General features: G+C 39.1%; 2 protein-coding genes across 2 annotated transcripts in view; one reads left to right on the forward strand and one right to left on the reverse strand.

Moving 5' to 3' along the window:
* Positions 1 to 10,319, forward strand: part of gale (UDP-galactose-4-epimerase) — a 10,986-nt gene extending 667 nt beyond the window's left edge. The window contains exons 2-8 of the mRNA XM_048612950.1: positions 6 to 95; positions 1,862 to 1,975; positions 6,559 to 6,625; positions 9,064 to 9,149; positions 9,344 to 9,421; positions 9,545 to 9,659; positions 9,821 to 10,319. Of these exons, the coding sequence (XP_048468907.1) occupies positions 6 to 95; positions 1,862 to 1,975; positions 6,559 to 6,625; positions 9,064 to 9,149; positions 9,344 to 9,421; positions 9,545 to 9,659; positions 9,821 to 9,903 (633 nt within the window). The 3' untranslated portion in view covers positions 9,904 to 10,319. The remainder of the gene's footprint in view (positions 1 to 5; positions 96 to 1,861; positions 1,976 to 6,558; positions 6,626 to 9,063; positions 9,150 to 9,343; positions 9,422 to 9,544; positions 9,660 to 9,820) is intronic.
* Positions 10,320 to 10,322: 3 nt separating this feature from the next.
* The window catches only part of lypla2 (lysophospholipase 2), a 26,611-nt gene continuing 16,951 nt past the window's right edge, over positions 10,323 to 19,982 (reverse strand). Inside the window, exons 5-10 of the mRNA XM_020524643.2 lie at positions 19,011 to 19,058; positions 18,383 to 18,453; positions 17,118 to 17,191; positions 16,931 to 17,032; positions 14,729 to 14,902; positions 10,323 to 13,983 (exon numbers count right to left, since the gene is read on the reverse strand). Coding sequence (XP_020380232.1) covers positions 13,933 to 13,983; positions 14,729 to 14,902; positions 16,931 to 17,032; positions 17,118 to 17,191; positions 18,383 to 18,453; positions 19,011 to 19,058 — 520 coding nt within the window. The 3' untranslated portion in view covers positions 10,323 to 13,932. The remainder of the gene's footprint in view (positions 13,984 to 14,728; positions 14,903 to 16,930; positions 17,033 to 17,117; positions 17,192 to 18,382; positions 18,454 to 19,010; positions 19,059 to 19,982) is intronic.

The following is a 19,982-nucleotide window of genomic DNA, read 5'->3' on the forward strand; positions in this document are numbered from 1 at the left end:
ATGAGGCACATCCTGTTGGTAGTTGCACTAATTCTTATGGAAAAACAAAATACTTCATTGAAGAAATGATCAAGGATCTCTGCTATGCAGAAAAGGTATTTCTTACCATTGTATGAGATTGGCACCTATTAAAATTGTCATACTGAACGTAGGCTGTGTATAGTGTTAACTGAAATGCCATCTCCCTTTCGGGAAAGAAATCTGATCTGGTCTACATATGACTGTAAACCCACAGCAATGTAGTTGATGCTTTACTGCCCAATGAAATTGCCTACCAAGCCATTTAGCTGTGTCAAACAGCTATAAAGCCTAAACAAAGGCATGAAAGTCAACAGACCACCTAGCATTGAACTAGGCACTGGAAATAACATCAGTTGGGATGTTGCAAAGTTCTAACTTGACCTTGTGCCAAGATTAGTAAAGCTGTCCCAGTCTAGTAAAACAACAACATGACGTTGTCTGTGAGCTATGATTCTGAGAGAATAACTATGTCCCAGAAACCACATCATCATTTTCAGGTAGGTCCCATCCTACCTGCAGCATGGACCCAGCAGAGGGGCTGGCACTGAGGTATACAGTTGGAAAGGAGTTTCTTGAGACTCTGCAGCATTGATTCCAGACCTCCATGAAATCTCATGGCATAAAGTAAAAACGCGGGCAAGAACATAAGCAATTGGAGCAGGAGTAGGCAATTCAGCCCCTCGGGTCTGCTCCGCCATTCAATAAGATCGTGGCTGATCTGCCCTAGACTTCAATTCCTTTTTTGTGCCAGCTCCTACAGCACTCAACTGCCCAATATCTCAAAAACCAATCTACATCGTCTTTAAATACATTGTGATCTAGCGTCTGCAACTCTAGGATAGAGAATTCTCCGCATTACCGTCCAGGAGAAGAAATTCCTTCCCATCTCTGTTTTAAATGAGTAGCCCTTTATTCTGGCCTTCAAGCTGGCTGGATCTTCATGGATATAGCGGTTAGACTCTGGCAGATGGTGAAGGAAGCAACAAGTGCGAAAAAATCTACTTGACCTCATCCTCACTAATCTACCTTTCTCAGCTGCGTTTGTCCATGAAGTGATCATTAGGAGTGCACGTGCAAAGTTCCATCATCACATTGAGGATTCCCTCCATTGTGTTGTGTGGCATTGCCACTATGCTAAATGGGACAGATTTTAAATAGACCCATCCATTCTGAATTGAGCACCCATAGGATGCTGTGGGTCATCAGCAGCAGTAGAGTTGTATTGTACTATCTGTAACCTTGTGGCCTGACATTACCTCATTCCACTATTAACATTAAATTGGGAGATCAATTAGTATTAGATTGGGAGATGATTGCAAATGATTGAGGTTGAACACAACCCTGTCTACTGCATGCTGCTTTTGCTGTTTGGCATGCAACTAGTCTTAAGTGATTCTTACCCTTATTAGATCATATTTAAGCTCTGCATTTCTGCAGTATCTGGTTGTGAATTATGGTGAACAATGAACAACAAATATCCCTCTCCTCAATGAGCAGGAGCCCAGCATATTAGTACAAAATGGTTTGCATCTGTCTTCATTACATACATTAACTACCTTCACCGTTACAGAGGAGAGTGGATTTCTTCTGAATTGCAATTGGCTTGAATCAGTTTTGTTGGGTTTATCCTATTTGTCGAATTGTCTGAATTATTTACCAATTAGTCTGTTTTAAGAAGTGCTATTGCTAACTTGATCGAACATTTCCTTTATGACTCTAGAATATGAATACCTAGGAACAGGATTATTTAAATTCACCAATATTTACAAGTACAGTGGTGTTCTCAGATGATTTTTGATGTGGTTTGTGATGATGCTTAATAAACGTATTGACTGTTCAGGATTGGAATGCAGTTCTACTTCGATACTTCAATCCTATTGGGGCACATGAGTCAGGAAAAATAGGTGAAGATCCCCAGGGTATTCCCAACAATCTGATGCCATATATTTCACAGGTATGTAATAATTTTAAAGAGTTTAAAATAGGATGTGAGTACAGTGGAAGAGGGAGAGCAATATTACCTTCAAAACATTCTTCAAAAAGATAACACAAGTTGTTAATGACTTCCTCCCACTAGAAACTAAAAATGTTGTATAATTTTGACAGCATTAATTTTGTGTGGGGTTCCTGAAAATCCCTACAATACTAATGTGTTGGTTGGTTTTATTTTGGATTACACTTTTTCATTTGGAGGAGTTGGTATCTCATGCAAGTCCTCCTCGAGCTCTTCCATGGTTAGATGTTAGAATATGTGACTCTGGCTACCATCATCCTACTGTTGGTGGCCTTGCCTTCGGTTGTCTAGGTCTTTGGCTCTGGATTCCATTCCGGTCTAACGAAGAGTCATATTTCACTGTCTCTCTCCACAGATGATATCAGACCTGCTGAATATTTCCAGCACTTTTTAGTTTCCTTTCAGATTTCCAGCATCTACAGTACCTTGTTTTCATGAACATTTGCAACTGTTTTCACAGAAATAGGAAATTTTTTGTGATGCTTTCAAAATCACAAAAGATTTTGAGGGTTACATAGAACCTAGAACTTAGAACAGTACAGCACAGTACATTCCCTTCAGCCCACGATGTTGTGCCGACCTATTATCCTACTAAGATCAATCTACCTTGCATACCCTACATTTTACTATCCTCCATGTGCCTATCCAAGAGTTGCTTATAAGTCTCTAAAGTACCTGACTCCACTACCACTGCTGACAGCGCATTCCACACACCCACCACTCTGTGTGAAGAACCTACCTCTGACATCTCCCCTATACCTTCCTCCAATCACCTTAAAATTATGCCCCCTCATAATAGTCATTTCCGCCCTGGGAAATAGTCTCTGACTATCCACTCTATCTATGCCTCTCATCATCTTGTACATCTCTATCAAGTCACCTCTTGTCCTTCTTCACTCCAATGAAAAAAGCCCTAGCTCCCTCAACTTTTCCTCATAAGACCTACCGTCCAGTCCAGGCAGCATCCTGGTAAATCTCCTCTGTACCCTTTTTAAAGCTTCCAAATCTTTCCTATAATGAGGTGACCAGAACTGAACACAATATTCCAAGTGTGGTCTAGCCATAGTTTTATAGAGCTGCAGTATAACCTCACGGTTCTTGAGCTCAATTTCCCTGCCAATGAAAGCCAACACACCATATGCTTCCTTTACAACCCTATCAACTTGGGTAGCAACTTTGAGGGATCTATAGACGTGGACCCCAAGATCCCTCTGTTCCTCCACACTGCCGAGAATCCTGCCATTAACCCTGTATTCTGCATTCAAATTCGACCTTCTAAAATGAATCACTTCACACTTTTCAGGGTTGAATTCCATCTGCCACTTCTTTGCCCAGCTCTGCATCCTGTCAATGTCCTGTTGCAACCTACAACAGTCCTCCAGGCTGTCCACAACTCCACCAACCTTCGTGTCATCCGCAAATTTACTAACCCACCCTTCCACTTCCTCATCCAAGTCATTTATAAAGATCACAAAGAGCAGAGGTCCCAGAACAGATCCCTGCGGAACACCACTGGTCACCGAGCTCCAGGCTGAATACTTTCCATCTACTACCATCCTCTGTCTTCTATTGGACAGCCAGTTTTGTATCCAGACAGCCAAATTTTCCTGAATCCCATGCCTCCTTACTTTCTGAATGAGCTTACCATGTGGAACCTTATCGAATGCCTTGCTAAAATCCATATACACCACATCCACTGCTCTACCTTCATCGATGTGTTTTGTCATATCCTCAAATAATTCAATAAGGCTTGTGAGGTGTCACCTGCCCCTCACAAGGCCATGCTGACTATTTCTAATCAAACTGTGCTTTTCCAAATAATCATAAGTACTATCTCTCAGAATCCTCTCCAGTAATTTGCCCACCGCAGAAGTAAGACTGACCGGTCTGTAATTTCCAGGATTATCCCTATTCTCTTTCTTGAACAAGGGAATGACATTTGTCATCCTCCAATCTTCTGGCACTACTCCAGTGGATAGTGAGGATGCAAAGATCATTGCCAAAGGGGCAGCAATCTCTTCCCTCGCTTCCTGTAGTAACCTTGGGTATATCCCATCTGGCCTAGGGGACTTATCTGTCCTCATGTTTTTCAAAATTTCTAGCACATCCTCCTTCCTAACATCAACCTGTTCAAGTATATCTGCCTGTTTCATGCTGTCCTCACAAATGTCAAGGTTCCTCTCACAGGTGAATACTGAAGCAAAGTATTCATTGAGGACCTCCCCTACCTCCTCTGACTCTACACACGTTCCCTCCACTATCCCTGAGTACCCTCGTTCTGGCCATCCTCTTGTTCCCCACCTAAGTATAGAAAGCCTTGGGGTTTTACTTGATCTTATCCGCCATGATTTTCTCATACCCCCTTCTAGCTGTCCTAAGTCCATTCTTCAGTTCCTTCCTGGCTACCTTGTAGACCTCTAAAGCCCTGTCCAATCCTTGCTTCCTCAACCTTAAGTAAGCTTCCTTCTTCCTCTTGACTAGGTGTTCAACATGTCTTGTCATCCAAGGTTCTTTCAGCTTACCATCTTTTCCTTCCCTCAGTGGGACAAACCTATCCATGGATTGGATAAAAAAAAAGTTTCCATTAGTTGCTGAAATAGTAATGAGGGAACACAGTCTTAGGACTTCTGTACCAGAAGAATTGAGAAAGAAGTTATAAATTTCACTCCCTACTCCCTCAATTTTGGAACACTTTACTACAGCAACTGTTGAGATATACACTATAACTTACTTCCACAGAAAAGTAGATCAACATTTTAAGAAGTTTGTAAACGAGACAAAGGCAGAGAAATGAAATTTAAGTAGAGGTTGTATAGGCACAGAAACAAGGGTTGAATAGTCATTTGTGCTGCAATTTCAACGAATGACTGCGAGTCTGCTAATAAAATGTTGCATCGTTTTCAATTTTCTGAAATGTAGGAGTTTTTTAAAAAAAAGTTCTTCATTCTTACTCTTGTGCTTTGCATTTCCCAAGAATATTTCTTAGACACAGAATATTGCAACTGAACATGTCAGAAGCTGTATAAATTACTTAATGACAGTTATGATTGGTATTGCATCCTTGATCTTTTAAATAAGCCCTAGTTTACAAAGGAATTGTGTGTTGCCACTGTTTTAATGACATGTTGTGCCAGCACAACCTTTGGTTGATTGTTGGCTATTTGGCAGTGATTTACAAACCAAATGGAACATTCCTGTTAATCAAGTTGTTAATGTGAGAATCTGAATAGAGGGGTATGACGTGGCCAGCTAGTAGCAGAACTTGGGTGACTGCTTCTGTGTAGCTCTAATGCTTTTTCACTCCCCGCCCCACTCCCCCACTCCACGAAGAGGAATGTCCTTTGAGCACGTTAGGTGTATGAGCCCTTTACTCTGAATGACATGTGCTGTTATGACTCAGCAGTGCCTAACACTCTTATCTAATGTAAGGAGTTCAATGAATCTGTTTACTAGCTTATCTTGCTGATTACCGAACTAAAGAGAAATCAACTGAAAGCAGCCTGGCAATGTATTCATTTGTTAATTTTCTCTTCTAGGCCCTGCACCTTTTCTGCTGGGGGCGGCTTCTAGGTCTGTGCTAATTATCTTCTGAGTGAACATTTACTTAGAACTGAGAGCTGATAGTATCTGCAGCTTATTCTGTGCCTTGAATCGAGTAAAGGGCGAGATGTTATCCACGCTTACTGTGTGACACTTGCATTTGCTGAACTGCAGCACATCTGATAATTCAGCATTGGTGGATAAACACATTAAAGGACTGCTTTCTGCACAAACAATCGTGGTTTGCAGCCTGGTGATAAAAACATCTGTTGTGTTCTGTTAACATGCTGCAGTGAAATTAGAGCATCCTCTTCGGGATGCAAGCTTGATCAAAATGTATGGAAGCCCTGTATTGTTCAAATGTTAGGATTCCTCCTGAACCTCTCCTGTTGAATCCAAGCAAATGCAAATCACTGTGTTTGGCCCTGGTTTGGATGCAGGAGTTATTTTAGAGGTGGCATTTATGGACATCAGTCTGTTTTTGGACTCCAAAATTTTTGTCAGGGTTTTAAACCCTCAGTCTTCAACTTTTCTGATTTATTCTCAAGATTGTGGTGCTAATTGTGCACAGTTGAAAGTTTGGTCTGGGAGTTTTGGGGCATGTCCTCCAATGCTTCTGGGCATTGCATGCTGGGGGGTCAAACATCATCTGAGTTCCTGTGAAGCTTTAGCCTAGTGCTCCGAGGAACTCTGTTTCTGTGTGTCACCACAAAGAAGTAAAGCTTAGGACTTGTCACTGGAAAGGCTGTGTACTGACAGAGAAAAACTCACACACTTGGCTCTCTTTCTCACGTTATTGTTAGCTAATGATAAAGGCTGAAAATAATAAGTAAATTAGTAGATGCAGCAGAACTTTTACTAATTCTCTTCATTTGCACCAGACTCATCACCTGACTGCTGGACGACAAGCATTAATGGGTCAGTTGTAATCTGTCTATTGCAGGAGAACCTTTCAATAGTCAAATGTTTGACTTTCTTCTCAGGTTGCTATTGGGCGTCGGCAGTACCTGAATATTTTTGGCGATGACTATGAGACATGTGATGGGACAGGTAAGATCATGCTTCCATGTGGTTCATGATTCAGTTATACGCCAATCAGCATCGTGTTAAAAACTATCACACTATCACCAAGGAAGTTACCATGAAGACATTACTGATTAGCAGATTTCTTTTTTGAAGTTGGATTCACATGCATTTCAACTCTGGCTAATTTCAGTTCCATCTTTCCTATTCTGTACAAAATTTTTATTTATAATTTAACATGTTTTGTTTAACGCACTAATGCAGATCTGTTTAATTTTGAAGGCTCACAAAAGACTTTGGAAAACTGATTCACTGAATTCTGTACGTTGATGTGTGTTTCTCAGTGAGATGAAAGCTTTTGGAAGTACTTTCGTGTTCCAAGTGTATTCCTTGTATTCTAATCTCAAATCAGTTTGCTGGAAATTCCCTCTGAAGCGGTTACATTGAGTTTAATTGACCAAATCATCACAATGCCTCCATAAGAACTCTTTATCATTAATTTGCCTAGATCCACACCTGTGCAAATACCTGCTTGCCCAAACTTCCTGCATTTATATTAATAGTTTCTAGGGTATGCTTATGTCCAGAGGAGCAACAGACAGAATAGGCCCAGAATAAGGCACCATTGGTAGAAGAAAATTGCTATGTCATCAGTGGAAGTGTTGTATTTATACTTGCTTTATGTTAATTGTGTGTGGGAAATGGGTTCTGCAGATAATTTTTGGAAAATGTGGTTGATAGTCAGGGTCTGTAGCAGCCTTTTGTGCACCAGACCAAACCCCCTCAAAATATATTAAGAAAATTGTCTAGTTGCTAACTTTTTCTTATTTTAAGGGTAAGTGTCAGGCATTGTGTTCTGGATACAGTTTGGTTAAACTACTAGGCTTGAAACAAAACACACTTTATTCATACACTATAATTAAAATATAAACAAAATAAAATATATTAACTACTACTAATTAACTGTTCCAAAATAGTAACATCCCATAAATGCATCTTTGGCAAAGGCAAATTCGGTAAAATAGCTTGTCTCGCATGTGATTCAAGCAGTAGGAAAAGAACCTCAGCAACTGCTACTGAAAGCTAAAACTGGGGGGGGGGGGAGAGACAATTCCTGGTTCTGAGGGAGCCTGACTCCAACCCGTCATGCTGCTTCTGTTGTTCCAACTTTAAAAAAGAAACCCCAAGGCCTCACAAGCTATTTACTTTATTGGCTTTGGAGCAGACTGCTCAACACCTCTGTGTCAACCTTGCTTCATTTTAAAACAAAAGGACAAAATACACCTCTTAAAGCCACACTTTTATCCAGTAGATAAATCTTCATGCCAGATGAGATGCGTGTTGAGGAAGTCAAGGTTGGGGATGTCAGGACCCTGGCATAATCATTAAATCCTCTCTGGCCACAAGTGAGATGTCAGAAGATTGATAACATTGTCCCGTTATTTAAAACAAAGGGGAGGGATAGACCAGGAAAATACAGGCCAGTTAGACTAACCTCAACGGTGGGGAAGTTGTATTGTGTTCCTCAGAATTCTAATATGTGCACTTGGAGAGACATGGAATAATCAGGCATAATCGACGTGGATTTGCTAAGGGATTTGGTTGAGTTTGACAAATTTAATGTATTCTTTGAGGTGGTAACTAGGAGTGTTGATGATAATGCATATGGTGTGGTCTGCATAGACCCAGATGTACATGATAATGTCTCTCATGGCAGACTGGTCAAGAAAGAAAGAACCAATGGGATTCAAGGTAAAGTGGCACACTGGCAGGAAGCAGAAGACTATTGTAAAGAGATGTTTCTGTGATTGGAAGTCTCCTTCAGTGGGTTTGGGCGGGCGCGGGGTGGGGGCAGTGTTCAACAGGGCTCAATGCTGGGGCCCTTGCTGTCTACGGTATACATTAATGATTTTGACTTAAACGTCGAGGGTATGATCAAGAAGTTCATGAATGACACGAAAATTGATAGTGTGGTAAATAGTAAAAAAGATGGCAGAAAACTGCAGGAAGATATTAATGCACAGGTTGGGTGGGTAAATTCAACCCAGAAAGCTTTGAGACAGTGCATTTGGGAAGGGATTATATTATGAATAGCAGGGCTGTCTTCACTGTAAATAGAGAAGACTGCATTTTTGAGTGAAGAAATGTTAATGCCATGCAAGTACAGTCTGGAGTTACATGGATGATATCAGGGCATGGTTACAAGTGGAGCTGTGGAGTTCATTTTGGATAGCTCTAGAAGACATGATGAGTAACTCTTTAGTATCTTAGACCACAGGTATTTTCTAGCATAAGCTAATGAGTACTACTATCCACAGGCGAAGCTTTTCTGAGCATAAACATGATGCTGGAAACAGACTTTACTTGTTCCTAGAGTTTTTCTGATTTGATAGACAAAATTACAGGTGTTTTGGAATCTAAATGTAACAATTACAGGCAAATAAGAGCTTTGTTTTGCTGTTTAGGTGTCAGGGATTACATTCATGTTGTGGATCTTGCAAAAGGACACATTGCTGCATTGAAGAAGCTGAAAGAAAGATGCAGCTGCAAGGTTTGTTGTTAACATTGTACTCTTAGTCTGTGAGATTATTGCCTCTAATGCTGTTTACAATTTGAGTCCTGTGCTTCAAGTTCTTGATATTTTTTGTCCTGTCCTTCCCAAGACATTTTCAACATTCTATAATAACTTACACTAGGACTCTTGGTATCTTTGCAGTAACCAAATGTATGTCTCTCATTGTTCAGGTATATAATCTTGGTACTGGAACAGGTTACTCTGTTTTACAAATGGTAAAAGCAATGGAGAAGGCTTCTGGGAGAGAGGTTAGTCAGTATCATTTAAGGAGCTTCTGTTGTGTCACTTAGCTTGGCTGAGTATAAACTAAATTAGTCAACAATGTATGAATTACAAACTAATAAATTCCTGGTTTTCTCCTTGTCTTTCAGATTAAATACCAAGTTGTTCAGAGGAGAGAAGGAGACATTGCTTCCTGTTATGCTAATCCAGCTCTTGCAGAGAAGGAACTTGGATGGAAGGCACATTATGGGATTGACAAAATGTGTAAGCACAATGTGTTAAAAATTTGGGGGTTTAATGTAATTTTGTTCCATATTAATGCTACTTTGTCATTTTTTCTAGTCTCCATTTTAGAGCTGAGTATATTTGTTTTATAAAATTGAATGTATATTCCAGTGATACAAACAATATCTTTCATACTTTAGGTCAAGATTTGTGGAACTGGCAATCCCAGAATCCTTATGGCTTCAGCAAGAATGAAGCATCGAATGCACCATCTAACAGTTGATTTGTCTATGTTAGAAAAAGAACTTAATTCTTTTTAAAATGTTTTAGTAGTCAAAGCTGTAGATTCCTATATCTTTATCTTTTAGCTGTTCTGGTGGAGGACAGTATAAATTTAAACTGCATCTGTACAGCAGATTCAAATATCTACTTTTGAAATTGAAAATCAAGGCTGGTTGAAACTCAAACTGATCAAGTTATTGACTTCTTTCACCAAGACTTGTTGATTGAAGTTTGAACTATCTAGATTTCTGTGACCAGATCTTTGGTCTTGTAACTCTAGTCATTTCTATATAATTTAAAAAGTGTATTTATATTATATATACACACACAACCCACAGGCTGGATACAGCCCTGGTGCATTTGAAGTTTTTGTACTTTAGAGTAATGGCTTAGAAATAAATAACCCTGTTTTGATAAGTGTGCATGTATGAATTTATTTTATTTTAAACAAGAAAGAGCAAGCAAAAGTGAACTGCATTTTTAGATCCACGGGTGGACCTATGGTTAAGTTAAAGAAATAATTGTGCAAAAAGAGTACAAGGTCAAAAGATCGGATAGAGCATAAAAATGTGCATTTACCACCTCCATCATCCAGTCTGTGAGAATGGAACATCCTAAATAGTGCTGAGCAGACTCAAAAACCATGGAATTCTCTCTTTATTCAATTTCACATTACAAGGAGATTAGAAAACCAAACACCATGGGTAAAATAATCAGAATAAAACTACAGCAATGCAATTGGAAAGCATATATTCACATGGAAATAGAGTAGTTTTTCAGAAAGGTGCATTGACAAATAGTTTCTTTCAATGCGTTCAATATTAATTCTCCTTCATTTTAAAATTGTCACAAGCCAAGCGATTCTCCAGACTGGAACAATCAATTGCAGATTTAAATAATTTGGGTTATTACTATGGTTCTGAATATTGAGTACACTGGTTTGTTCTCCATATTGTCTGCCAAACACATTTGTGAATGCATGCAACAGTATAAACCTTAAAATTTTAACTGTAATTACTCGTCAATGCTGCCCAGCAGTCACTGTTTGGAGCATTTACAACTCAGCACAAATACAAATATAATTTGCATTTAATGATTCTTAAATGTACAGGTGTAATTTTCTATCAGAAGGAATGTGAGGTAGAACTAAATCAGTTTTAATGACTGTGTGATGAGCTCAGTGTGAATGTTTATGAAAGTGATTTTCCACCACCTCCCCCTTCCCTTCAGTTACTGGGAAAAGGTGAGTAAGCTTGCTCTCTACTTCAAACAAACACCACTGCATTTACTTCTGTGCTAGATCGATAAGTAATGCCTTACTGAAGTTTTAAAAAAAACCAGAAGTTTCTTTGCGTGGTCTCCTTTGTCTCCCAACATCTCAAACCTAGTGAGGCTATGGCTTGAGTTGCATATGCCTACTTTCCAGATAAAACAAAATTTTTAAACTTACATTTCCAGAATTCTGGAGTAAGATGACTGAATTTACCCTACAGTATTGTATGGGTTTATATCTGGTCCCTTCTTTCCATCTTCCTTCGAGGAGTCAGTCCACTTCCTTGGTTTCACTAACCAACCATATTTCTCTTCTCCTGCAATAGTGTCTTGCCTATTTTCAGTAGCGTAAACCCACGAAAGATATATAGTAGATGCTATTTTAAGTTAAAAATCTTAGTGTTTTTGTGACAAATAACAATGCCATATACAACCAACTTGTTACATCAGGAGAGGTAGACAGAAAGAAGCCAGTGTTATAATGGGAAAGTGTTGTCACATCTACTTAATGTAACTCTGTTATCAAAAGATGTCAATAGATATTAAAAACTGGCACTGGAGTTAAAAAAAAAATGTCAATCCCATGATTTCTCTTCAGGCATGGAGAGCAAATGAAAGAAAATGGCACAGTTAACAAGGTCATCTTATTAATTCTCCCTCACATCCTCCAACATCTATTTGTCACAGATTTAATGACATGCTATTTTTTAAACTGAAGATAGATCTGAAATGTATCACATGGAGTCTATGTACAGCAACAATTTAGTAAATCCAACTTTTAAAAATCTAGTGCAATTGCATGTAAACATGCTGCTTATAGAAGTGTTACACGAGGATTCTGTTTTGTGGCAAATGGATCCAAGAGTACAGTGTTACAATGTTTCAATGATGTATAACTCTGCATATCAAAACCCTCATCTGTAATTTAAGATGAATTAATTTAGATTCTACTGGAGCAGTTCTTGTAAAGGATTTGAGCTCTAGGAAACTGGCAGCATTCATGAAACAAGGACACTTTTGTCTTTGCACCTTTTCAGGCACATGATGCACTGAAGTGCTTCTCAATTTGCATCAAAATTTGTTGTTAATAGTTTGCATAATTTAACATTTTGTATTTCTCGTGGTAAAAGTCTAACTTCGTTAGCCAAATTTTGTTTGCTGCTTTAAAAAAAGCTTCTGTGAAGCACAGTGATCATTTTGGTAAAGCATTTTACACACACACACACACAGGGAACATCTTGGTTGGAATTAAAATCAACCACTAGTGAAATGACTTTCCAGCTTCTTAGTTCCTGTCCCCTTTCCATATATCTTGAAGACATTTCTACACCTGATAGTGTGCACCGAGTTATGCCAAATGTTTTAAAATACATAGCCCACACTGGAGGCCAAACAAGAATAATAGTCAATAAGGGTGGCTGGATACAAACCTCTGGCTAGCAGACCAGTGCAGCTCATTGGAGGCAATGCATTTTGAAAAAGAGATACAATACAAATAACAGTGCCAACAGATCCCACGCATGTGGCAATCATAGGAATAGTAGAATAGCAGCCAGTTGGTGGGGGAAATGTTGCCCCTGCAGGCTTTTCCTCTCCCTAGCCTAGATGTTGAAGTCAACTGTTTGCTTATTGCTGCAGCTGTGTTGAAAGCAGAGTAATTTTAAAAGTTTTTAAGCACAATTCCCACACTTTCACTGATTTGGTACATGGGCCCTGCAGACATTCTGCTTCCAGACCTTGCTGCAATTCTCAATGTAACTATTAGAGAATAAACAATAACTCAGTTTCCATGACTTCAACACTTTGAGCTGTCCTCAGCATGATTCTTCCCACAGTGGCATATAGTTAAGATGGCTTAAGTTAATGCCTTGACTATGCTCATCAATCTGTGTAAGATGAATCTTACACCCTATCCTTTGCACACTAAAATCAATACAATTAGCAAGCTCAGTTTGTTGTTTTAAACATCTGAATTTAAAAATCTTAAACAACAGAGTCAAAATGACTTCGGAGATATCCACCTCCTTTTGGCATCCTAACAATTACTGGTCCTCAATCATGCTGCACTCCAGTCAGTGAGAAAATTGTTATGATCCCATCAATTGAGAGAAACTACAGTATGTCTAGTCAGCATTAGGTGCATTCTCCAGTTAATCTTCCCTTACATTCTGAAACAAATGAGATGCTTTATTGCTGTTTCTTGGTTCCATCAGCCAGTGCAGCAGGATTGTCCATCTCTTGCACTTCACAGTTAAACCAATGATTCCACAATTAAGCAATAAGAAGTGAATGCATCAATTTGCAGGAAAAGCACAAAGAAATAGAATACACTGATATTACAAAAGCACACTTTGTAGCTTTAATCTTAGTTGATGCTAATTGGACTGAGACTTGAATCCTAGATCTGAAATTACATGATACCCTACTTGCTCAGAGCAACTTTTATGAATTACATTTACCTTGAAATAAAAGCTACATTAGGAAACTTCTGCCAAGTATTTGAGCTGGAAAGAGTTAAAATTGAGCAGATGCTTCCTGCTAAAAGCAGTAATCACTTTAGTGATAAAATTACCTCTGAAGGGACTTTGGATTGTGCCAGTAAAAATCGTGGATATATCCAGTCTACTTTAAGAGAAATATAACTATTACAAATAAAATGGCCTGTAAAAGATTGCAGGTTGGTAGCACATGGCTTGGTTTCAGTTGTCGGGTGAAAGTTGAAGGGTTGAAGAAAGCTATTACAGGTTTCTCACTTCAGTCAAATTGGTGGAAGCTGCTTTGCAATGAATTCTTTCACTGCCATCATTTCCTGTGATGAAAAAAAAGGTATTAAACTCCAGTTTTAAAATAGAAGAAAAAAAGTTACTCAAATTTTGCAATTCACACTTTTATTCCAATAATTACAAGTTGAAACAAAATAAGTTTCCTTATAGTTCATTGCCAGCCTACACCAAAGCTGATATAATAAGAAGCTTTCTCCCTCATATCATCTCCATTGGTTTTCAAAGCTGCCAACATAACCACCGCCCTCAAAAATTCACGATGCAACCCTCGGAAGCTATGACTGTCACTCCAGAAATTCTCTTTCCGAATCTCAAATCTGCACAGAACAGAATGGATCTAAGCAAAGTTTCAAACAGCACCCCACATGAGGGTAACTACTGCTGCATTAATCCTCCTTGACCTCTCTCCTGCATTTGACACCATTGATTGCATTGTATACCCCCTACATCACCTCTGTTATTCAGTTCAGGGTGACCCCACTGCTTGCAGTTCTGGTTTTCAGTCATGGCAAGGGATTGACACCAACCTCACAAACAAACATATAACTTGGAGGCCACAAAAACAAAGCTGACGTTTGCCAAGCATAAAATTATTTACAATGTACTGTCAAGTCAGCATTTCCTCAACTAATAAATAAGATCAAGTATTGAAGAGATACATTTATATAATTGTCAATACCCAAGATAAGGTAATGTGCCATAAAATCTTTCATAGGATGCAGATTTAAATATTATAAACAGGTGTAATGAATAAGCTATCGTTGCACTCACCTGTTGACATGAGCAGTGTTGCATTAAATATGTTTTGAACTGAACGTTTGCAGGATTAATGATTGTTTTTAGCTTAGCAGCTGTCAAAGATCCAAATGCTAATGGTATCATTAGATCCTTTTCACCATGACACTGCAGGATGCTGATATCCTTGTTGACATTGCTACCCGCTGCCTAAAATTACAAAGAAAATTAAAAGATACTTTTAAAATTATATTAGGTTTTCGATATAATTTTCTTCTTACTTGTTTAAACACTGAAAAATATCAAGGGCATAAAGGTACATAGGAGCAGGAAAAGGCCTGTTGAGCTTGATCGACCATTCAATATGATAATGGCTGCTCATTCATTTCCTGCTTTCTCTACCCCCATACTCTCCCTACAACCCCTTATATGTCTTTGGTATTTGGAAATCTGTCAACCTCTAAAGATGCTCCATGATTAAGCCTCCATGCTTCTGGGGCAGAGAATTCCAAAGATTCACCACCCTCTGAGTAAAAACAAATTCTCCACATCCTCATTCTTAAGCAGCTTCCCCATTATTTTGAAATTGTATCCTCCTGGATCTAGACTTTCCAACCTGGCAAAGATTTGAATCTATAGCTTTCAATGAGAACACCTCTCATTCTTCTAAATTCTAGAAAGAATACTGACCAATTTTCTCCATTCTCTCCTCATAGGACAGTCCTGCCATGCTGGGAATAAGTCTGGTGAACCTTTGTTGCACCCTCTCAATGATAGTAATATCCTTCTCAAGATAAAGGAATCAAAACTGTAGATAGCCCGTCAGGCATGGTCTAACCATGATTGTACAAGTACTTTAAATCAAACTGCTCAGGATTTAATGAAACACCTCTGGAGAGTGGGACTTGAACCCAGGCCTCCTGGCTCAGAAGTAGAGACATTACCACTGTACCACAAGAGTCCTCTAACCATGATTCCATACAATTGAAACAAAAGTTTACTTTGCCTGCACTCAAATCCTCTTGCAATAAAGGCCAATGTATTATTAGCCATCCTAACTGCTTGCTGCATGTGCACGTAAGCTTTCAGTGACTTATTGAAGAGAACACACAGGTGCTTTAGTATAGCTCCTCTTTCCAGTATCTGGAAATACTGTGCACACCTGATCTTCCTATAACATTGCTGTGTCACCAAAGTTATGGAAAAATATACATGTTCGGAATGGAGAATAGCACAATTTTACTAGAATAGAAGGGCTTAAAGAGACAAATTATTGAAATCAGGTTGCGTAAATACGGCTTCTATTCCCTTCAGTTTAGAAGCACAAGGGATGATCTAATCAAAGTATTTAAAATGATAAGAGGTAACTGATAGGCTAGAGAAATTAATTCCTTTGGTGTGGGAATCCAACCAATTCAGGAAACATTTGTTTTCTAGACAAAAGGAAATCTGAATCCTGTCCCCAATCAGGCTCTGGGTGCTGGGTCAATTGAAATTTGCAAGATGGAAATTGATACTTTTCTATGATCCAACTGAATGCAAGAACAGGCCTACTCCTGTTTCTGGTTTTCTAAATTTGGCTTCTGGTTTACACAGTAAGGCTTTGCTACTTCGAAAGAAAATGGAATTAAGTGACATCAGTGGCATTAAGTTCTTCTTTGAAGAACTGCTACAGAAAATATTTGACTAAAAGAAAATACCAATTCAAGAGCAATTGGAATATAGAGAAGTAGGCATATGGCAGTAACCGAAGCTTGCTTAAAAAACAAAACAGCAACTGAATGCATCTCCCATCAATAAGGAGGTTTATCGCCTTTAAACCTCCCTGTTCCCTCAGAAATACACTGACGTTTCACAGGCACCAGTTTCCCTTTAGTATCTTGCCCAAGTCATCTTTTAGATAGGACATGGTGACAGACCTTCTGACTGTAACTGCCAAACCAAACTTGTCCAAATTTGCTCATTCCACATAGACAGGATTTAGCAATCAAGAGCAAGAACACTAGTTTACTAATATACAAATGCTGTTTCACAATCCCACTGCTAGACGTAACAAGTTAGTGACTGAATATGTTAACCAATAGCCAGAACACCTAGAAAGCTTAGCATGTTTAACAAGCAATTATTTCTGCATACAAAAACTGTGCCAGAGTGAAATTCTGAAAGTCCAGATAAACATATTTGCATTTTCTATAGTACAACAAAGTATGAATCACAGAAAATGTAAATTAGAGATACCTGTGGGAAGGTTTTGTGAAGAGGAAGCCAGCAACTTAGAGCTACAACTCCAGCCAGTTTGTAATGGCACGTCAGAGCAGTGTACAAAGATAATGCACCACCCTGCATTGAGAAGACGTTCATTACTTTCCTTGAACATTTAAAGAAAAAGTACAAACATATTTTGGAAATAATCTTGAAAAGTCACCTGTGAAAATCCTCCAAGTATGATCCTATGTGAAGGAATTCCATTTTTGATCTCATGTTCAATAACTGCTTTTACTTCGGGAAATAAAAGTAGACTATTATAACAAGTCATATTTGCCTAATCCCTATAGTATAAATCTCTGGATAAAAATGTTAGTATGCATTACAAAACATATCTTTTTTAAAAAGTACCTTCCTTGTCCTTTATTATAAAGGATTGATTGACCTGTTCAGGCATGTTTGACACACCTCCCTGTCAAAAGGAACTTTGAACTGGACCTCTGGTCCAGAGGTAGGAACGTGACATGCACAAGAGCCCTTGGATTTAAAGGGTTGCCATGCATTAGTCCGGAAAATAACATGAGCCTGTGTAGTAGGCAAGAATTCTATCACTGAACCACCAATGCAACCATTTGATATGAAACACTTTTTGAATTTGCATGCAATCTTCAACCAGGATCTGTATACCTCTTCTGTCATTCTAATGAAGATTGCGTGTAGCTGAAGACAGCACTTCCTGCTCTTAACTTGAACATTACACCTGTTATTTAATCACCGCTACACGTGTATAATCCCCTTTGCATCCATTCATGTGTACATTGTAGCTGCTGTTTCAGATCAAAGCCCTCTATGATGGCATCTTACTTTCATAGCTGTCACTGTTCTATAAATGCTGTCAGGCAACCAAGCTTTCAACTCTTGCTCTTCAGTTAAATGTTTTCCCACCTACCGCTCCACCTATATTCATTACCAGTCTTTGCTTTACCCTTTATTTTACAAGAAAGTATCCTCTGCTCTCTCAATACAGGACTATCACAACACCCATGATGGAATTAAGAACAGATGCTTCATTTCCATTCTTGTTGACCTTTATACCCAGGATGCCTAATGAAAGTCAACTGTCTTCCAGTCTACCCATCGCCACTCTTTCCTGGACCCTGCTGCCAAGCTCGATCTCCCTCTAGATTCTCAGATCACAAACTAGGGTCTCGGTAACCTTTGGTATTCCCCATGCTCCCCAGCTCCTACCTTAATATTTAGTTGAATAATTCTGTACCAATGCCGTCATAGTGAGTTTGATAACTTCCTCAAAACCTAATCTCTCATTAAGCATTTGGTGACCGTCCTTAATCTTGCCCTCGTAGATTAATTTTTCACATACTTCTGAAGTGCAGGAAATGTGTCAAAAGATACCATACAAAAACAAGATTTATGTTTAAAGTACTCAACTGGTCCTTATTAACTGTGCTGCAAGAAGAGACTTACTGCATTCAGAAGCTTTCTTTATACCAACTTCATCTTCTGTATCTTCTGGACTTAATCCAGCCAAGTCAAACCTTTTAAACAGAGGACACTTGTACAGTTGATTATTATGCATGGTTAACTAAAACAATGGCATGGCTTAACCAAATATTCTAATTTGAAAAGAATAATTTGTGCCCTGCTTTAATAGTTTGAATTACAAATGGGAAAACAGCATCTCCAAGATTGATGATATTAGGAGTGGCATTGAATTAGGGATGATTGCCTCATGGAAAATACTGAATCAATATACTTGAAAGTTTAGTCTTTTTAATTCTTGCTATAACAGTGGATTGATCTGCTTTAGTCTTCAGCAGGTTTTAATTTCAATTTTCAGAATTTTCAGTTGATTTCCAATTTACACCAAAATGTTTTTAATTCCAGCCAAAGATGGAGTGATTTGCTCCTGATCACAATACAGTGAGATGATGAGCTGATCAAATGTGGCATCTACATCATCAATACCAAGTGAAGCAAGGTTAAAACCATGTGATAATCAGGATATTACTCTTAGGAAGGTGGAGAGGAGAGGGTGCAGTGTTAACAAGTCATGAAAGCAGGAAGTTTAGAAAACAAAATCTCTCAAACTCACCATGACGGCGTTGGTACAGAATTATTCAATTGCACAGGAATCTTTGGCCTGAATAAATAAAGGACAATAATTAAGTTCAAGTCTCAAATTTAGCCAATTTAAGTTGAAATTAACATGCATTTCAATATAGATCATAGAATCCCTACAGTGTGGAAACAGACCCTTCGGCCCAACAAGTCCTCACCAACCCTCAGAGCATCCCACGCAGACCCATTCCCCCCATAACCCACCTAATCTATACGTCCCTCAACACTACAGGCAATTTAGCACGCCCAATCCATCTAGCCTGCATATCTTGAGACTGTGGGAAGAAACCGGAGCACCCGGAGGAAACCCACGCAGACACAGGGAGAACGTGCAAACTCCATACAGACAGTCACCCGAGGTGGAATTGAACCCGGGTCCCTGGCATGGTGAGGCGGCAGTGCTAACCACTGAGCCACCGTGCTGCCCCCAAAATTTCTAACTTTAAATATAATTTGCTTCTTGTTTATTTATATATCATTGAATTTTTTGCATTTTAAACAAAAACTTCAGTATTCTTTTATGAGCAATGTAGAATTTTTAAACATCCCTTATTCCAACATATTTAGGGTGATTAACTGAGCTCTATAGACCATGTTGAATTTGCTAACTTCCAGCAGGTTCCTAGCAACTGCTAGGAACTACCCTAGGTAAAGGAAAGAGATAGTAGGAACTGCAGATGCTGGAGAATCCGAGACAACAAGGTGCAGAGCTGGATGAACACAGCAGGCCAAGCAGCATCATAGGAGCAGAAAGGCTGACGTTTCGGGCCTAGACCCTTCATCAGAAAAGGGGGAGGGGAAGGGGGTTTTGAAATAAATAGGGAGAGAGTGGGAGGCGGATAGAAGAGGGATAGAGGAGAGGATAGGTGGAGAGGAAACAAACAGGTCGAAGAGGCGGGGATGGAGCCAGTAAAGGTGAGTGTAGGTAGGGAGTTAGGAAGGGGAC

Source organism: Rhincodon typus, chromosome 27 (genome assembly GCF_021869965.1).
Source record: "Rhincodon typus isolate 14 chromosome 27, sRhiTyp1.1, whole genome shotgun sequence".
NCBI lineage: Eukaryota > Metazoa > Chordata > Chondrichthyes > Orectolobiformes > Rhincodontidae > Rhincodon > Rhincodon typus.